At 38.4% G+C, this 15,915-nt stretch overlaps 1 protein-coding gene and 1 long non-coding RNA gene across 2 annotated transcripts in view; one reads left to right on the top strand and one right to left on the bottom strand.

Annotated features, from left to right (window-relative positions):
- LOC111176742 (uncharacterized) overlaps positions 1 to 15,915 on the top strand; it is a 172,194-nt gene that overhangs the window by 129,114 nt on the left and 27,165 nt on the right. Inside the window, exons 7-9 of the long non-coding RNA XR_004023424.2 lie at positions 2,017 to 2,269; positions 2,692 to 3,013; positions 10,976 to 11,097. This is a non-coding gene — a long non-coding RNA (uncharacterized LOC111176742). The remainder of the gene's footprint in view (positions 1 to 2,016; positions 2,270 to 2,691; positions 3,014 to 10,975; positions 11,098 to 15,915) is intronic.
- LOC111176736 (pregnancy zone protein-like) overlaps positions 380 to 15,915 on the bottom strand; it is a 40,579-nt gene continuing 25,043 nt past the window's right edge. The window contains exons 17-34 of the mRNA XM_089920271.1: positions 14,962 to 15,061; positions 12,171 to 12,327; positions 11,554 to 11,782; positions 10,923 to 11,049; positions 10,599 to 10,720; positions 10,334 to 10,385; positions 8,276 to 8,359; positions 7,563 to 7,739; positions 7,186 to 7,273; positions 5,426 to 5,582; positions 4,972 to 5,046; positions 4,513 to 4,690; positions 3,854 to 4,077; positions 2,757 to 2,975; positions 2,454 to 2,584; positions 1,994 to 2,084; positions 1,389 to 1,457; positions 380 to 990 (exon numbers count right to left, since the gene is read on the bottom strand). Of these exons, the coding sequence (XP_089776397.1) occupies positions 835 to 990; positions 1,389 to 1,457; positions 1,994 to 2,084; positions 2,454 to 2,584; positions 2,757 to 2,975; positions 3,854 to 4,077; positions 4,513 to 4,690; positions 4,972 to 5,046; positions 5,426 to 5,582; positions 7,186 to 7,273; positions 7,563 to 7,739; positions 8,276 to 8,359; positions 10,334 to 10,385; positions 10,599 to 10,720; positions 10,923 to 11,049; positions 11,554 to 11,782; positions 12,171 to 12,327; positions 14,962 to 15,061 (2,436 nt within the window). The 3' untranslated portion in view covers positions 380 to 834. The remainder of the gene's footprint in view (positions 991 to 1,388; positions 1,458 to 1,993; positions 2,085 to 2,453; positions 2,585 to 2,756; positions 2,976 to 3,853; positions 4,078 to 4,512; positions 4,691 to 4,971; positions 5,047 to 5,425; positions 5,583 to 7,185; positions 7,274 to 7,562; positions 7,740 to 8,275; positions 8,360 to 10,333; positions 10,386 to 10,598; positions 10,721 to 10,922; positions 11,050 to 11,553; positions 11,783 to 12,170; positions 12,328 to 14,961; positions 15,062 to 15,915) is intronic.

The following is a 15,915-nucleotide window of genomic DNA, read 5'->3' on the forward strand; positions in this document are numbered from 1 at the left end:
TATTTTATTTATTTTCTTTTTGTTGGCATTAGATTTTACTGTTTATACTTTACCAGCACTGCAGGGAACACTGTACTCTTCAATGGTGAATTCCTCTGAAATGCAAAAATGATGAGACAGAGTGAAGACATTCAGTAATAGGCACATGAATGGTTAATTGTAAATAAAGTGTGTAAGCTACGAAAGAAAGTATAAAGCACAGTTACAGAGCCAATAAAAGGACTGACTTCTGTACTAAGCCTTTTGGGATTGGTTAGTGAGGAGCAAGAGAAAATTGGGCTTGGACATAAAGTTGAGGGGCAGATTTCACAAATGGATAACTGTCTTTCTATAGGACACTGTATAGCCCTTTTTCACAACTATGTTTTTCTTATTGGAGTTGTACGTTCCTCTCTGAACCTTTTCTTTTCTAAGAAAGAGTAAAGTTTGAACACTACCAGCATGCTAAGATACTGGTAAGTTTCTACTTCAAAGTCATGAGCAAATGGAAGAATTTCCTGACATATTATACAAAGTTTCCCAAAATTCGTGAAACTATCTGAGGCCCAAATCAAAAATAGAACAAATTTTGGGTCTCATATCACACATTTTTAGTTATTGCCACCCTTCTTTTCTTTCTGGAATAATTCAGTCCAGAAAAAACATCATAGGGGAATTTAGAAAAAATTGATCCCCTTATTGCTTTATGATCAATTTATAAGAATGATTCTAATACTTGTTTGGGGGCATAAGACAGATTAATATACAGGAATATGCTTATCCTGTGATCATAAACTCAACTCTTTCTTCCAGTGAAAGATTGTGGAGTTTTCTTTCAGCTACGGTGACCCTGTCCTAGTTAGTCATCTTTTTCCTTTCAAGGCTCAGCATGTCTGAATCCCACTCACCTGTCTCATAATAATCATAGGCCTTTACGGTAGCTGGTTTTAAATTCTTTATTGGGATGTTTTGTTCCACTGAGAAGGAGAAACTCAAGCTTTGATGGGTTAGCTGGAGAGACAGGAAAAATGAATTGGAATCAAAGATTAACTCAGTTACTCTTTTCTTAAGATAGTATCAAACCCTGTACTTATGCTGTCCTCTGCACCAAAACCTGTGGAAAGAACGAGAGGTTTTAAGATTTGCATAATACACTCAATGACAGATAAAAGAAGGGCAAAAAGACGATTCTATGGACAGTCAAATGTAGTAAATTGAGCTTTGTTGACCTGGCCCAGCTTTGTTTCCCTCTGTAGCTATTTTCTTTCCCCACAATTCATAAATGCTATTCCAGGGAGTTTTATAATATGGTAAGTTGTGTAGGTGAAATACACTCTTTGGAACCTGGGTTGGTTTGTTAGAATCTGTAGTGGTTCTTCCAGATCTAGCAGAATCACAGAGAATCTTACCTCTTCAAAGTAAATCAGGACGTGGTTGGTGCTCACTTCAGTCCTTTGAATCTGAGGCCTTTCTTGGAGCTGTTGACCAAGAGGAAAGGCCAAAGATATGGGATGAGGAACTTTCAGGCTGAGGCAGTTTTCAGGTATTTATGTTCTAAATGGCTTCTCAGAGACATCCAAACACTAATTTTGATTTCTTCAAGAATAATAGTAATAATAATAAAAATAATAAAAGTAATATTTATTAAACCCTCCTTATCTATCTATCTATCATCTATTTAGAGAGGGAATTATCTTCCAACTATATAAAATAAGGAGAATATATGTATATGCTTACATATGATATAGTCTCCCTTTTTCTTTTTGTACATAGTTGGAAGATAATTCAATGCACTACACATTCCTAGAAGTCTCAGGGCCTGCTGGAACATTATTAACCATGTTTATATTTTATAGTTGAGACCACATAGCTAGGATGCCCACTTTTAAAATGATGGAAACACACACTAGAGAAACAAGTTTGAGGGAATAAACCTCTTGGAGAACTGAATCAACAAAATAAAATTGACAGCATTTGCCATGACTTTGCTATCTGTAAGAAACTTAGGGTTTACCTTTTTCACTGATGCTTTCACAGGTATGAAGCCTGATACCATCTTCACATCAACAATGACCATGTTGGAGCTGGGTCGTTCCCCAGTATAACTATGAAGTCAAGGCATAGGGACAAGGCAGTCAAACAAAATTCTTTGGAATTCATTCAAGACGGAAGTCTCTCCTCTTTTATTTCTACCGTTCCTCATCCCTGGCTACCACTCAGCTTTGCCATCTACTCTATTTTCTTCTGCTATAGTTGTTTGGAAAACTCATTATGAATGCATACTCTGCAGGTATGGTAACATCATATTCTCAATGTTAAGGCTTTTCAGTAAGAGTGAAGAAAATTTTCTTTTAAATAACTATTGCAAGAATTTCTTGTTTATTATGTATGACCTTGGACAGTGAAGATCCCCTGCACAAGAAACTCTATTTCACTATATTCTACAAAATGTCTCATAGTGGTTTAGGATTTACCTAATGTTGATGAGAATCTGGACTTTGCTGTGAGCATTGACTCCATCACAATTCTTGGGGAGAGTATCAACTTTCAGAGTAAAGGGAGATTTTCCTTCTTTCTTGGGCAGGATATTATATCTCAGGGATGTCTAAAACAAATTGAAAAAAAAATCCTTTATTTTTACACTCAAATAGTCTATCTCTTCTACGTGATTTATACCTCCCCTTAGGACATGTTTCTTTTTCTATTTTGAAGTTCAAATGGAATTCTTGAGACTTGTTCTCCCATTTGTGGCATTGCCTGAACCCTGGCAGTCTCACCTGGAGGTACACACATCCCGACCCTGACACTGCCATGCTGTACTCCCCTGGAACCTCTGGCAAAGCGACCTCCTGCAGCAATAGGCGATTGCCTTCATCTACTTGGAATTCTTCAGAGAAGGTCTCTGAAGACTTGATGGTGACTGTAGCTGCTTTCTCCCTTTTAGTGAAAGTTGCTGCTCCATACTTGGAGAGCGCTTGGAGAGCTACCACTGTATCCTGAAAAAAGATGGGTTCAGAAAGCACAGGAGAGGAAGGTAACAAAATCATACCAGATGTAAACCATATCAACACTGTTCTCAGAGTTATTTAGTCATAAACACAGTTCATTAACTGGATTTCAAGTCAATTCAGACCTGGTTATTAATCATGAACTATTCTAGGAACTTTGGGGGAAATGAAGTTTCCTTGTTCAAGTAGTTTACAGTGTACATATGGGAATGAGACTCAAATATTTGACGTAGAGGATATTTCAATAATTATAAATTTATATAACAACATTTGTTGGAAAAATTCAGAGAATGGAGAAGAAATTGGAGCTAGCATAATAAGAAAATGCTATGAAGAAGGTGAGAAATAAGATTATCTCTGAATAATGAGAAAGGTTTATAAAGACAGAAGAGAGGCATCAGGCAGTACCAGGGAGGGAAATGTTGTTGTAGTAAAGACATGGAAAAGAGTGAGCCAATTCCAGAAAAAGAGGAGGGATCAGCCTTTTGGCCATGCCACGCAGCGTGAGGAATCTTAGTTCCTTGACCAGGGATCGAAGCTGCACCCCCTGCAGTGGAAGCATGGAGTCTTAACCACTGGACCACCAGGGAAGTCCCCAAGGGAAGTAATCTTATGAAAACATTGCTTTAGGAAGGTTGATCGACTTTATGGATGAGGATCCACTAAGGAGAGAAAATATGAGAGATTGTGCAGAGGACAGAGAAATAATCCATATATAAAATAATGAGGCTGGAACCTTTCTGGTGACGGAGGAATAGACAGAGTATAAATTAGAAACATTATTCAATTATTCAACTCCTAGAATGTGGTTGTGTCTACATGGGTATTAGTATATTTATTTTTCTTCCTAGAGTCTCTTCACAGACCTGAGTGGAGGAGAAGCCCCCACTGGGGTTTTGTTGCTTGGTGATCCATTTCACAATCCGTGTAGCCACAGACAGGTCTTCTGAAGATGGGGCAGGCTGGGCAGTAAGATAGGCAAGGAGAGTGTAAGCTGTCATCTCCACTTCAACAGAAGGAGCCCGGGGTTGATAATAGAGTGCATTAACTTCTTGAGGTTTCCCAGGACGTTGCCAGTGGATTGAGTCCTCTTTGAGATAAAAAAGGATACAATCTTAAGCTTAGAGAACATTTTCAAAACCTAATTCATTAATGATCATTATAATTAGAGCTCACCTAGTGAATGGACATACATGAAGTGAAAGTATTAAATAATCACCAATCAAGCTAATCTTTGCCATGAAAGTAAATTGAGGTTCTAGCAAATCACATTGTGTCTTTGTGTCTGTTACATACTTGTGTGATATTAGAAGCTGGGCTGTTTAAAGTCTATAATGTGTGAATTGATAAAATGACCCATGTCACCCAGAGAACTTAAGTGTTAGGTCAATAATAAATCATCATCTTCTTATAATAATATAATGGATAGAATATAATATAAGCATGATATGTGTGAATTTAATAGGTCCTCTCCCTTTGATCACTGGTGATTTTTGGAAGTCACTTTTGCAGTAGCAGCTCTTACCTTCTTTTACAGCCTCTTTGTCTAGTGATTCAAGCAGCTCACTTCGTTTGGCCTGGTTTCCTGCTAGAGCAAAGGCATAGGCCAATAATGCCTTGGTATAGACAAGACTTCCTTGGGCCTCTGAAGTAGACTCCCAGGCCCTTTCCAGGCAGAATAGGGCACTGCGGACAACTGGGTGCTATAAAGAAGATGGACCTTAAGATAGAACCAGGCTAATGAACTGTCTCCAGGGTAACCCTAGATTCAATGCCCCGAAGTGCCGGTGCAACATCACAGTCTGACCAGAGGGTAATTTTCTTTGCAGCTTCCCAAAGGCTCTGTCATCCTTCATGCTCTAGTGAAATATACTAATATTAAATAACATGAAAATCACAACTCATTTTCCTCAGAGATTCATAGTTCCATGAGTTTTATTCCTTACATTTGTGAGGGAGGTCCAGGGAGTGTGGCAGTACATACAGTGGCAGGCAGTGGCATCTCCAGCAGAGCAATGGTGATGTAGGCAGAGAGCGTCACCTCATCGTCTACCCCGCCCTGTAAGGATCAGAGGCAGAGACACTAACACTCCAGTATTCATCAGCCAGAATCAGCTAACTCTAATTTTCCCCTTGGCCATCTTCACTAGAAAGCATCTTTCCTTGGGCAGTATTATTGATTTTCCCCTTCCTCCTTCACCCTAAAATTCTTAAATCTGTCCCAAATCACTTTCCCTCACTTTTATTAATGTATTGGAGCTTTTGGGGCATGCTATTTTCTTTCAATACAAACAACTAATTTATTGCTAGGTTTCAGAAGCTTTAGAGTCTACTTTCCTTCTCGGAGCTATGTCACCAGGACTTGAGGAATCAATAGGAGCATCGTAGCTCCTACATGTCACTGTCTTCAGGGCCCAGAACAAATTTAAAGGCATCACCTTAATAGCATTGTTTAACAATGATCCAGAACGCTGGAAACAACCATTTTCCTTTTGCTTCTGTGAGAGCCAGGTAAGGGAGTTCATGATGTGCGAGTCCTCCACAAAGATGTATGACTGGGCTTGAGCGAAGGACTTGAATACAAATGCAGTGAGCCTGTCCAGCAAGGAAGAGATGGAGACCTGAGGACCATCTCACTTTTAAAGCTCACTGTGTGCAGTTGCCTCCAGGTAGCTTCACAGTTCCGTGGAGAAAATTGGTGGCAAAATGATACTTGAATACTGAATATACTCTTATTTGTCCAGCAAACTTCTGAATCTGTTTTAAAATGTCTCAACTTGATGGGTTTCTCCAGAGTCGATACTTTTCACTTTTTTTTCTCATAAAATGTTTGTGAAATGTGTAAAATGTTGTGCCTTCCCACCACCAAAATTGCCATTTTCTGAATGATTTTACTACATCACAGTCTCTTTCTGTCCTTCCCCTCCTCTCCTCCCTTAATGTAGAAGCGTTTTCCTCTATTATTTCACATTATGACATTTTCTGCCTTCTATTTCCATTTTGGGGGATCCTTACTTTACTGCTATTTACTATACTGTCAGAACAGTGAGCTTTCATAGATGAAATGGTGAGATCCTCCACTAGTGATGACACACATAGGAGTTTTTAAAGGATAACAAAATGGGCAGAAGACCTAAATAGACATTTCCCCAAAGAAGATAAACTGATGGACAACAAACACATGAAAGAATGCTCAACATCACTAATCATTAGAGAAATGCAAATCAAAACTACAATGAGTTATCACCTCACACTGGTCAGAATGGCCATCATCAAAAAATCTACAAACAATAAATGCTGGAGACGGTGTAGAGAAAAGGGAACCCTCTTGCACTGTTGGGAGGAATGTAAATTGATACAGCCACTGTGGAGAACAGTATGGAGGGTCCTTAAAAAGCTACAAATACAACTACCATACAACACAGCTATCCCACTCCTGGGCATGTACCCTGAGGAAACCATAGTTCAAAGAGAGTCATGTACCACGTTGTTCACTGCAGCACTATTTACAATAGCCAGGACATGGAAGCAACCTAAGTGTCCATCTACAGATGAATGGATAAAGAAGATGTGGCACATATATACAATGGAATATTACTCAGCCATAAAAAGAAACGAAACTGAGTTATTTGTAGTGAGGTGGATGGTCCTAGAGTCTGTCATACAGAGTGAAGTCAGAAAGAGAAAAACAAATACCATATGCTAACACATATATATGGAATCTAAAAAAAAAAAACAAAGGCTCTGAAGAACCTAGGGGCAGGACAGGAATAAAGACGCAGACGTAGAGAATGGACCTGGGGACACAGGGAGTGGGAAGGGTAAGCTGGGATGAAGTGAGAGAGTGGCATGGACATATATACACTACCAAATGTAAAATAGCTAGCTAGTGGGAAGCAGCCTCATAGCACAGGGAGATCAGCTCCGTGCTTTGTGACCACCTAGAGGGGTAGGATAGGGAAGGTGGGAGGGAGACTCAAGAGGGAGGAGATATGGGGATATATGTATACGTATAGTTGATTCACTTTGTTATAAAGCAGAAACTAACACACCATTGTAAAGCAATTATACTCCAATTAAGAAAAGAAAAAAGGATAACAAATTTCTGTGCATGAACTCCAGGTATCAGAGAATAGCTATTTCCAGAATTTTGAAATACTGTGGATCTACAGAGAACATATGGAAATAATTATCTTACCAAGTGTTTCCCTGACTTCTACTATGACGATCCCCAAAGGTGCTGTAAGAACCATCGCTGTGCTTATAATTCAACTGTCTTTGGTAACCTGAAGAGGAAGTTTGCATAGATTTATGAAATAGCAGAGACATTGGAGAATGAATCAGGGTTTTCCTCAAAACTGGTTGAGGTGTCACAGGGAAACTACTGTGTTACCACGAAGTCTCCAAGACTTGATGATACCATGGAATTTCCTGGTTGTATAGTGGGACAACTTGTTGGATATCACAGCAACAATAATTATTAAATCTTAATCAAAGGGATGTTGACTTGAGTTCACTGGAGGAGATATTTAGGGAATCAGTTGATGTTTTTCCTTTTGGGGTAAAATCTCTCACCACTGATGAGGTGGCTGATGGCTGTGGACTTGATCTTCTCTGTCAGCAGTCCTGTCTCATTCAGATAGTTCAGAACATAGATGTTAGGGGCAAAAAGGACCATATTCTGCTCTCCACAGCCATAGGGCATCTGGAGAAGATTCTGAAGATTTTGCATTGCAGAGCCTAGTATATCACCTGGGGAATGAAAGATATTAAAAAAAAAAATCAGAGGAACTCAGAGCTGATTTACGTTGGGATAAGAAGATAGATTACTAACTAAGTGAGAAGTCAAATCATATATAAAGGGGAGGAAAAGTAAGCATAAGAGGTGAAGGAAAACAAGAAATAGAAAGGAAAGAGAAATGTGGGAACAATAAAGTAGATAGTTCAAGGATGGAAAAAATAGGAAAAAATCTGAATGGTAGGATACATCTTTCTGATGAGCCACAAATCTGGTAAAAAACAATTATTTTTAAATCTCTTAGGAAGCATCACTACCTAGCCAGTCTCTTGAAGATGAGGGCACAAAGAGATGGCCCTTTTTACTTTTTAGAGTGTATCAAGGTATAAGATGTAGCACAACATCTATTCAACAGTGCAGTCCTTAGCTTGGTGCTCTTTCTCTCAATCCAACGCCTAGACTCAGACAGTTCATTAGTAAGGGATGGTGAGGCCCCATGCACTAGAATTATGGGGATGGACAACTGCTTCTTTCGGGCTGGGAGACTCACCCAAAACTGAATGTGTTGCCCTGGCAGAGCCTTCAACCACATTTGAAGGAAGTTTTAGTGACAACTTTTCAGGTTCTCCGGTTTCTAATGAAACAAGACAAATATATATAAGGGAGGGAAAAATGAGAGAAATGTTCTAGATTTATTTGAATTTTTTTCATCTATATGATCAAGATCCAACATCTCATTTCTCTTGGTCATTATATAATCTCTTTGATGCAATCTAAGTTTCTCCTAAAGCCACAATTCATCTCACAGTGAAGTTCATATTAATCATATATATTTGTGTTAAATTTCTATAGATTTCCTTATAAGTGTATACCTTATGTTATATTTATTTCTTTCTCTTCATTGTTTATGTTAAGTTCTACTATAGCTGTGGTTGTAAAAAAATCATATTCACTCCATAAATATGTATTAAGTGCATGCTATGTACCAGATTCCGTTTTAAGTGCAATGATATAGCAATTTGCAAAAGAAATTTCCCGACATCCTAGAGTTTTCATTTTGATGGGAGTAATAAAATAACAAATAAATATTTAGTGTGATAGATACCGGTAAGTTCTATAGAGAAAAATGAAGCAGATTAAGTGCTTATATGGGTGAGCTAGTGAGGCAAGGCAAATCAGGAAGTACAGGGTGTGGGGAGAAGGTTCCCAATGATAAAGCTCATTGATTAAAAAAATCATAGGTGACTGACACTAAGTAAGTCAGGGAGTAAAATTTATAGATATCTAGGGGAAGAGACTTGCAGGAAGAAGGAACAAAATGTTAAAAGACTCCAGAGATTAGAGCATGCTGGGTGTGTTCTAAAATCAGATTAGAGGAGCAGGGTGAGTAGGGGAGAGGGTAACAGGATATGAAGTCATGAGGATAGAAAGGCTTTGTAGGTGATGCTGGAGACATAGTCTTTAACTTTGAGGGATATGGGAGACTCGTGGAAAACTTTGAACAAAGGAGGGACATGATCTGAAATATGCTTTAAATGATCCCTCTTGTTGTATAGGAACAGGGGGAGATGACCAGGAGTCCAGTTAGGAGGGGACTGAGTTGGTCCAAGAGAGGAAGGTCTAGAGTAAGAGTGGACATGATGAAAAGTGGACAGATTTCAGATATATTTAAAGGTTCAACCAGCTAGATTTGGGAATGGATTGGGTGTGGAGTAGAAGAGAAAGGACATAATAATGGATGACTCCAAAATTTTTTTATCTCCAGCAAGTAGAAGAATGGAATTTCCATCATCTGAGATGGAGAAAATTGTAGGAGGAGCAGGCTTATGCGGACTAAGCAGAGGTTCAGTTTTGAACATGCTGGTTTTGAGATGCCTCTTAGGCCTCCAGGCTTAGAAATGCAGGTGATAAGGGAGCAGCTGAATACATGAGTCTGGGTTTAGGAAAGAGGTGTGGACCAAAGATGTATATTTTGTGGTCTCTGGTACAAAGTTGTTATTGAAGTTCTGTGACTAGATGAGATTATCGGGGGATACTTATGTAGAGAAGAGAAGAGCTCTGTAGACTAAGCGCTGTTCTCTAGATGATTTTAGATAGTGCAGAGTTGAATATTTTAATACTAATTTTTTAATGACTGTGTGAATATTTAAATGGTAGTTTTAAGTGTAATAGAAAAAGATTGGTTTTCTATATATGTTAATGACCTAAAGTTCTTCTTAAAATAACTTGTTTAAATAAAAACATGAGTACACTTCAACTATTAACAGAATAACCAATAGTACTAGTGCCACAAAGATATTTCAATAGTTTGAAAATTGTGTTGGAAGAAGTTTGGGAAGCACAGGCGGATTTGGAAAGAATCCTGTCCTATGGTCATCAGCTTTTGTCTTCATTATTAGCCAAGAGCTTTTAGGTGAGTCTCTTAACTTCTCTATGTCTTTATCAGGAAAAGATTGTTCTCCATCAAATGTCCTTTGATTTGCACATGGGATAGTATACTTGTTTCCTTTTTTTCCCCCAGAGGAAACATGCCCCAAAGGGCATTTCACAACTATATACTTTGGCAAGTGGCTTAACAAAAGAATTTTATCTATTTTTTGACACTTACCGGAAGCACAAAGAAGTGTGTTGAAAGTTTCCTCCTTTTCTATTCCTTCAGGCTTTGTATTGAAAGAAAAAAATCAAAAAGTGATAGTGAATGTAGATAGTGATAGAGAAAAAGCAATCACTTTTAGGAGAAAAACTGTTAGTGAAAACTTGAGCTGTGGACATATTCATATTCTTGGGAATGAAATGTCACTGTCGCATACCTATTAGATAATGTGATTTACATAATAAGGCCTCTGAGACTCAGAGAAAGTAGACCCGCATACCTCAACAAATAAGGGCTTGACTACAGTGTCCTTCTGTCCAGGTGCTGGGACGTGGGGCACCTCAGTGTCACACAGTTCCTGAGACTGCAGGGCTTCTGCAGTAGCTGTGAAATTCACCTTTCCTGGGGAATAAGATTCTTAAGGAGTTAAACAGTGATTCTATATTGAATGGTTTCTTCTTTTTAAGCCTCTCCAATATTTATAACGGTTTTCTTTCAATCGATCATTGTCAAAGGAGGAGAAAAAAACATGCATCTGAGTGAGAATGGAAAGCAAATCATTACAACATAAGAAGTAGGATTTGTGAACAACTTTACCACTCACCCAGTGACTTTGGGGTAACAGCCCAGGACACAGTTTTCTGCTTATTTCCACAGACACAGTGAGATTCTTCATTCTTTTCTACTGGGATGGCCAAGAAGGCAGGAGAGACCTCCAGCTGCACGCTGACCTGTCCCCCATTCCCACCCACAAATTTGAGAAAGAACACAGGGAAAAGGTCAGTAACAGGGGGAAGAAGCTTAAAGGGACAATGCATACTAATTGAGAGGCTTTGAGAAACTGTTCAAACAAGGTAAATCCTGTCAAATATTTTGTAGTTTAGATGTTTGCCATTAGGACTTCGAAAAACTGACAGGAATCAGGATAAATACTCAGGATTTAGGCTTGTGCCAACACAAGGAAGAGATATTTTCTTTAGTTAGAGTGAAAAAATAATCAGGGGGAAGTAATATCTGAATTTAGGAATACACAAATAATGCAGAGTCCTGAATAAATATAACCTTACCACCTCAGACCTGTTGGGGAGCTTTGTTCTTAGTACTTATTCCATTCTAAAATTAGGCTACATCATGTTCAATTATGACTTACTAGGAGATTACCTGGGAAATCTAGGTAATGAACGGTGATTTTGTTCCTTCCTTCTACTTTTGCTTACGTCGAGAAGTGCCCTTACCCGAATGCAATGGGACACATAGCTGAATGCAGTGGCTTTGAGTGTGAAGGCTTCTCCTCGAACCACAGAGTAGGGAAGAGTGAGTTCCAGGAAGAAGGGCTGGAAGGCTGTAAGAGAGATGGTGGGGGAGAGGCCAAGCCCTGCCGTTCCAGACAAGCAGAGTGCGCCAGCCTTCCACTCCGTGATGGTGTCAGGGACCTTCACTGCCAACTCACTTCTACCCGATATGCTAGGGAGGGGAAAAAGAGGAGGAGAGTCAATGAGTCCCCTCTTTAGCAAGCACCACAGCTGATCCTAGAGCATGAAAACTTAGTGTGCTAAATGTTAAACTTGATATAAGGTTTGGTGTTCATAATGAGGTCTCTGAAAGTTTTTTTTTTTTTCTTTTTAGGGTCGAGGGTAGCTTCCTACTTTCTGTTATTTTAAGTATCTCAGGACCAAATTAGAAAAAGAAGATTGCATTGTTTAGCTGTGAGATAAATGAACTGTGAATCTAAATAACTACCAGAAAAGAGCGGAGCAGAACGGAAAGGATCAGGAACCAATGATCACACCAGAATTATAGAGGAGAATTCAAATCCTTTTATGAACTCAATTCTGGGCAACACACAACTTACTCGAGTGCCACCAAGTCCCAGATCCAGGTCTCAGGGAAATACTTCCGGACTGTCTCTTTCACTTCCACAGCTGGAGGGTTTTCTCTCCCTACCACTGGATAAGCTATCCCTGCATTTCCACGTGCTAGAGCAGAGCCTTCTGGGCCCATTGGACCCACTTGACCTGTCGAGAGAAAACACGCAGGGCCCAACATAAGCCTCAATTTTATCAATTTCTTACAGCTGCCTTATTTATCAAGTAGAATAAGATCATATGCTCAGGGAATGTTTATTATTAGAACAATTTAACCTACCGGCTTCTTACTTTGTTCACTCATCTATGTGTCCTATTGGAAGGCTAAATCCTATTGCTTCATCAAATGGTTTAAAGGTAACTGTATTTTTCTCTAGAAGTGAAAACAAATGTAGCTCTCCCTAAGCTGAGTTTTCAACTGGTGAAGGCAAAAATAAAGAGTAATTTAAAACAACAAATACTGCTTATACCCTGACGGGATGATCATGTGTTCTCCATTTGCAGTGAGAATCAAACAAGAGGAATTGATAGTAGCTACAGCAAGAGGATTTCAGGAATTTTTTTTAACAGTTAATAAGATATGAAGACATAAACAATGATATAGTAAAGTATGGGTTATAGACAACAGAGACTCAATAAAGGACAGAAAATGAACTTTAGATTGGCCAGAAAAGACTTTACAAAGCAGAACTTAAGAAGACCATGAAAGGATGAGAATCACAGGGGAATGAAGAAGGCATTCCAAGGAGGGGCATTTAACATAGCTGAGTAAATAGTAGGTGTAATTATGTAATAAAACACCATGAAGGTTAGGACAAATAAGTTAGATCTGTTAAGGAGGCAGGAGTTAGGCTGATTTTTAAAAGTGATAAAAGCAACTATACTCCAATAAAAATTAATTTTTTAAAAAACTGACCTGCCAGAGATCAGAAGACATATAAAGATAGTATGTATAAATATATAAATATAAACATACATAAAATAATAGCATTGAACATGCTCTTTTAAAACTTTAAATATGATGACCTATGAATTCTGGAAGTAGCGATTATGTCTGAGAAATAAATGACATGACAGAAGCAATGTTGAAGGGTGATGCGCCTTTCACGGTATAGAGGCTGGATTGAAGTGGAGAAAGATGGAAGGCAAGGAAGGTAAATTATAGTGGCTTTTTAGTACTTTGGTTATGAAACAATGAAGGACAGGACTAAGGTGATGTAACTGAACAGGAAAAGGAAAGAATGGATAGGTGACGAATACCAAATGTAAAATTTGTCTAAAGTGTTACAGAATATCTGTGATAAGAATGTAATGATGGTAGTTTGTTTTCAGATTTTTCTGGATCATTCCACCTACATGTTTTCACTTAAGATTGAAAAGAAAATAATACAGTTGGTATTAAGAGGGATGTGAAAATAAAGTAATAATAATGTTTTTTAGTTTTTTTTAACCAAAAAACACTGTTATATGGAATCATGATTATGTTTTTTTAAATTTATGCTCATGATACCTCAGTGATTTTGGTGTTGTCATTCTGACTTTCAACTGAGCCTCAAAAATGTTAAATGAGTCTGCAAAATTTTTTTTTTTTTGCCACACCACGTGGCATGTGGGATCCTTAGTTCCCCAACCAGAGATCGAACCTGTGTCCCCTTCAGTGGAAGAGTCTTAATCACTGGACAGCCAGGAAAGTCCCTGAGTCTGCAAATTTTCAAAGTTATATGTGTCATACCAGATAAAGGTATGATGAAAACTTGTTTTTTTTTTTACTACACGAATTTGTTTCTGTGGAGGGAATATTCTTATTCATTCCTCTACTTTCATAACTTTACTCTTTGTCTTCCTAGGCAAATAATTTCTTCTGTATTAAATGTGTTTAATTTATTTTTTAAAAACACTTTATACCACCAAATTTCTTATTACAAAATGGATTAGTAGCCATCCCAGCATGCCTCTAGACACTTCTGTAGGCCTGTTAGCAGCAGAAAAGAAAATAGTCAGAGCTAGAACCTTTTCAACTTTTCCTCTTTTCTAGGTGTACCTGAGACACACAAAGAGACTAAGTATATTCACCGAAAGCTGAATTATTCTATTTTGTTCAATATGTCAAAATCACTCTGATTTCCATAAAAGAATATGACAGAGGCAAACAATATCTATATAATCCTTCACATTTCTCAGCATCCCTTGCAGGTAGGGCAATGAGATATATGCCACTTCCACTGCTGGCCATAAAAGTCATGTGCAAGTCTATTCCTTCTTCCCCGTGGTAGTAACCTTGAAAGGCACATTGGAGATGGAGTCACGAGATGAAAGCCCAATGAACCTCCCTGACAATGACTGGTCAGGAGGTGTTCTGAACAGCTACTGGACTCACAAGCAGTGTTTGTGAAAGGAAAAAATAAACTGTTATATACTTAGCCTCTGAGACGTGGGGGTTTGTTTGTTACTGCAATATAATTTATCTTATCCTGACTAATTTAGGTATTGAAGCCACAGTGGGTAAAGAGGATTTAAAGTACCAAGACTATTGAAGACTATGACAGAAAAATATTTGATTTGGATGAGAGACAGAGAGAGAGAGAGAGGGAAAGAAATAATAATGGCTTAAAAATTATTTTTTCTGGGGAAAAGTATTATATGAAGAAAATTTACCGAGAAGTTGCTGCAGAGTTACAACATTCAGTACTTTAAAAAATGGCTTTTTATCCCAACCCAACGCAGCAAAGCATCACTTTTCTTCTATTATTTTAGCAGATAAATAATTCTCACCCTTACCTCCTGCGTAGATCATAGGTGCTCCTGGATATGGCTGAGGCAGCTGACAAAAATGTGGCTTGTGGATTTTTGAGTTGGTAAAAATATTTAATCCTACAGACTGGAGGAAAAATAATTATTAAAGCATACTGGCAATCCAGTCTGGAGACTAGAATATTTCCTTACGTTTGTATTATACTCTTACTATTATTATACATATAGCTCATAGGATCATCATGAAAATTCCACACAATAGAGAAGAGAGGTATTTTATAAGTATGAAAATGGGGTCAAAGAAAGTCCAGATCATCCAGTTAGTGAATGGGAGTTGGGATTAGGATCCACTTCTGATTCCTATTTCTGAATTTTGTCTCCTGTGTGCTGATGCCTCTTTAATTATCTTTTGCCTCCAAGAAACTTGAGTATTTTAATTTTGGATGTTTTTCTTTCCTTCCTTCCCCCCCAAACCAAACATTAACTTTGTGGCAGAGAGTAACTTTTTGTTTCTTTTCAATTGAACTTGTAGGGCTGCATATTGGAGATTTTTCTCTTTTTTTTCCTAAATAGATTTATTTATTTATTTATTTATTTTTGGCTGCGTTGGGTCTTCGTTGCTGTGCGCAGACTTTCTCTAGTTGCAGAGAGCGGGGGCTACTCTTTGTTGCGGTGCGTGGGCTTCTCATTGCAGTGGCTTCTCTTGTTGTGGAGCACAGGCTCTAGGCATGCAGGCTTCAGTAGTTGTGGCACATGGGCTTAGTTGCTCCGTGGCATGTGGTATCTTCCCCTACCAGGGCTCGAACCCGTGTCTGCTGTGTTGACAGGCTGATTCTTAACCACTGTGCCACCAGGGAAGTCCTGGGGATTTTTCTTCACAGTCAGTACACTTTGTTTTGTTTATGTTTTATTGGAAAATATTCCTTTGCCTGAATATCTATGTTCAACTCATCCCTTTTGTGATTTATCCTTTCCTTTTTT

The sequence above is a fragment of the Delphinapterus leucas genome, chromosome 11 (assembly GCF_059928025.1).
Source record: "Delphinapterus leucas isolate spDelLeu-1000000601 "Yukka" chromosome 11, BTC_Dleu_Yukka2, whole genome shotgun sequence".
NCBI classification, from domain to species: Eukaryota; Metazoa; Chordata; class Mammalia; order Artiodactyla; family Monodontidae; genus Delphinapterus; species Delphinapterus leucas.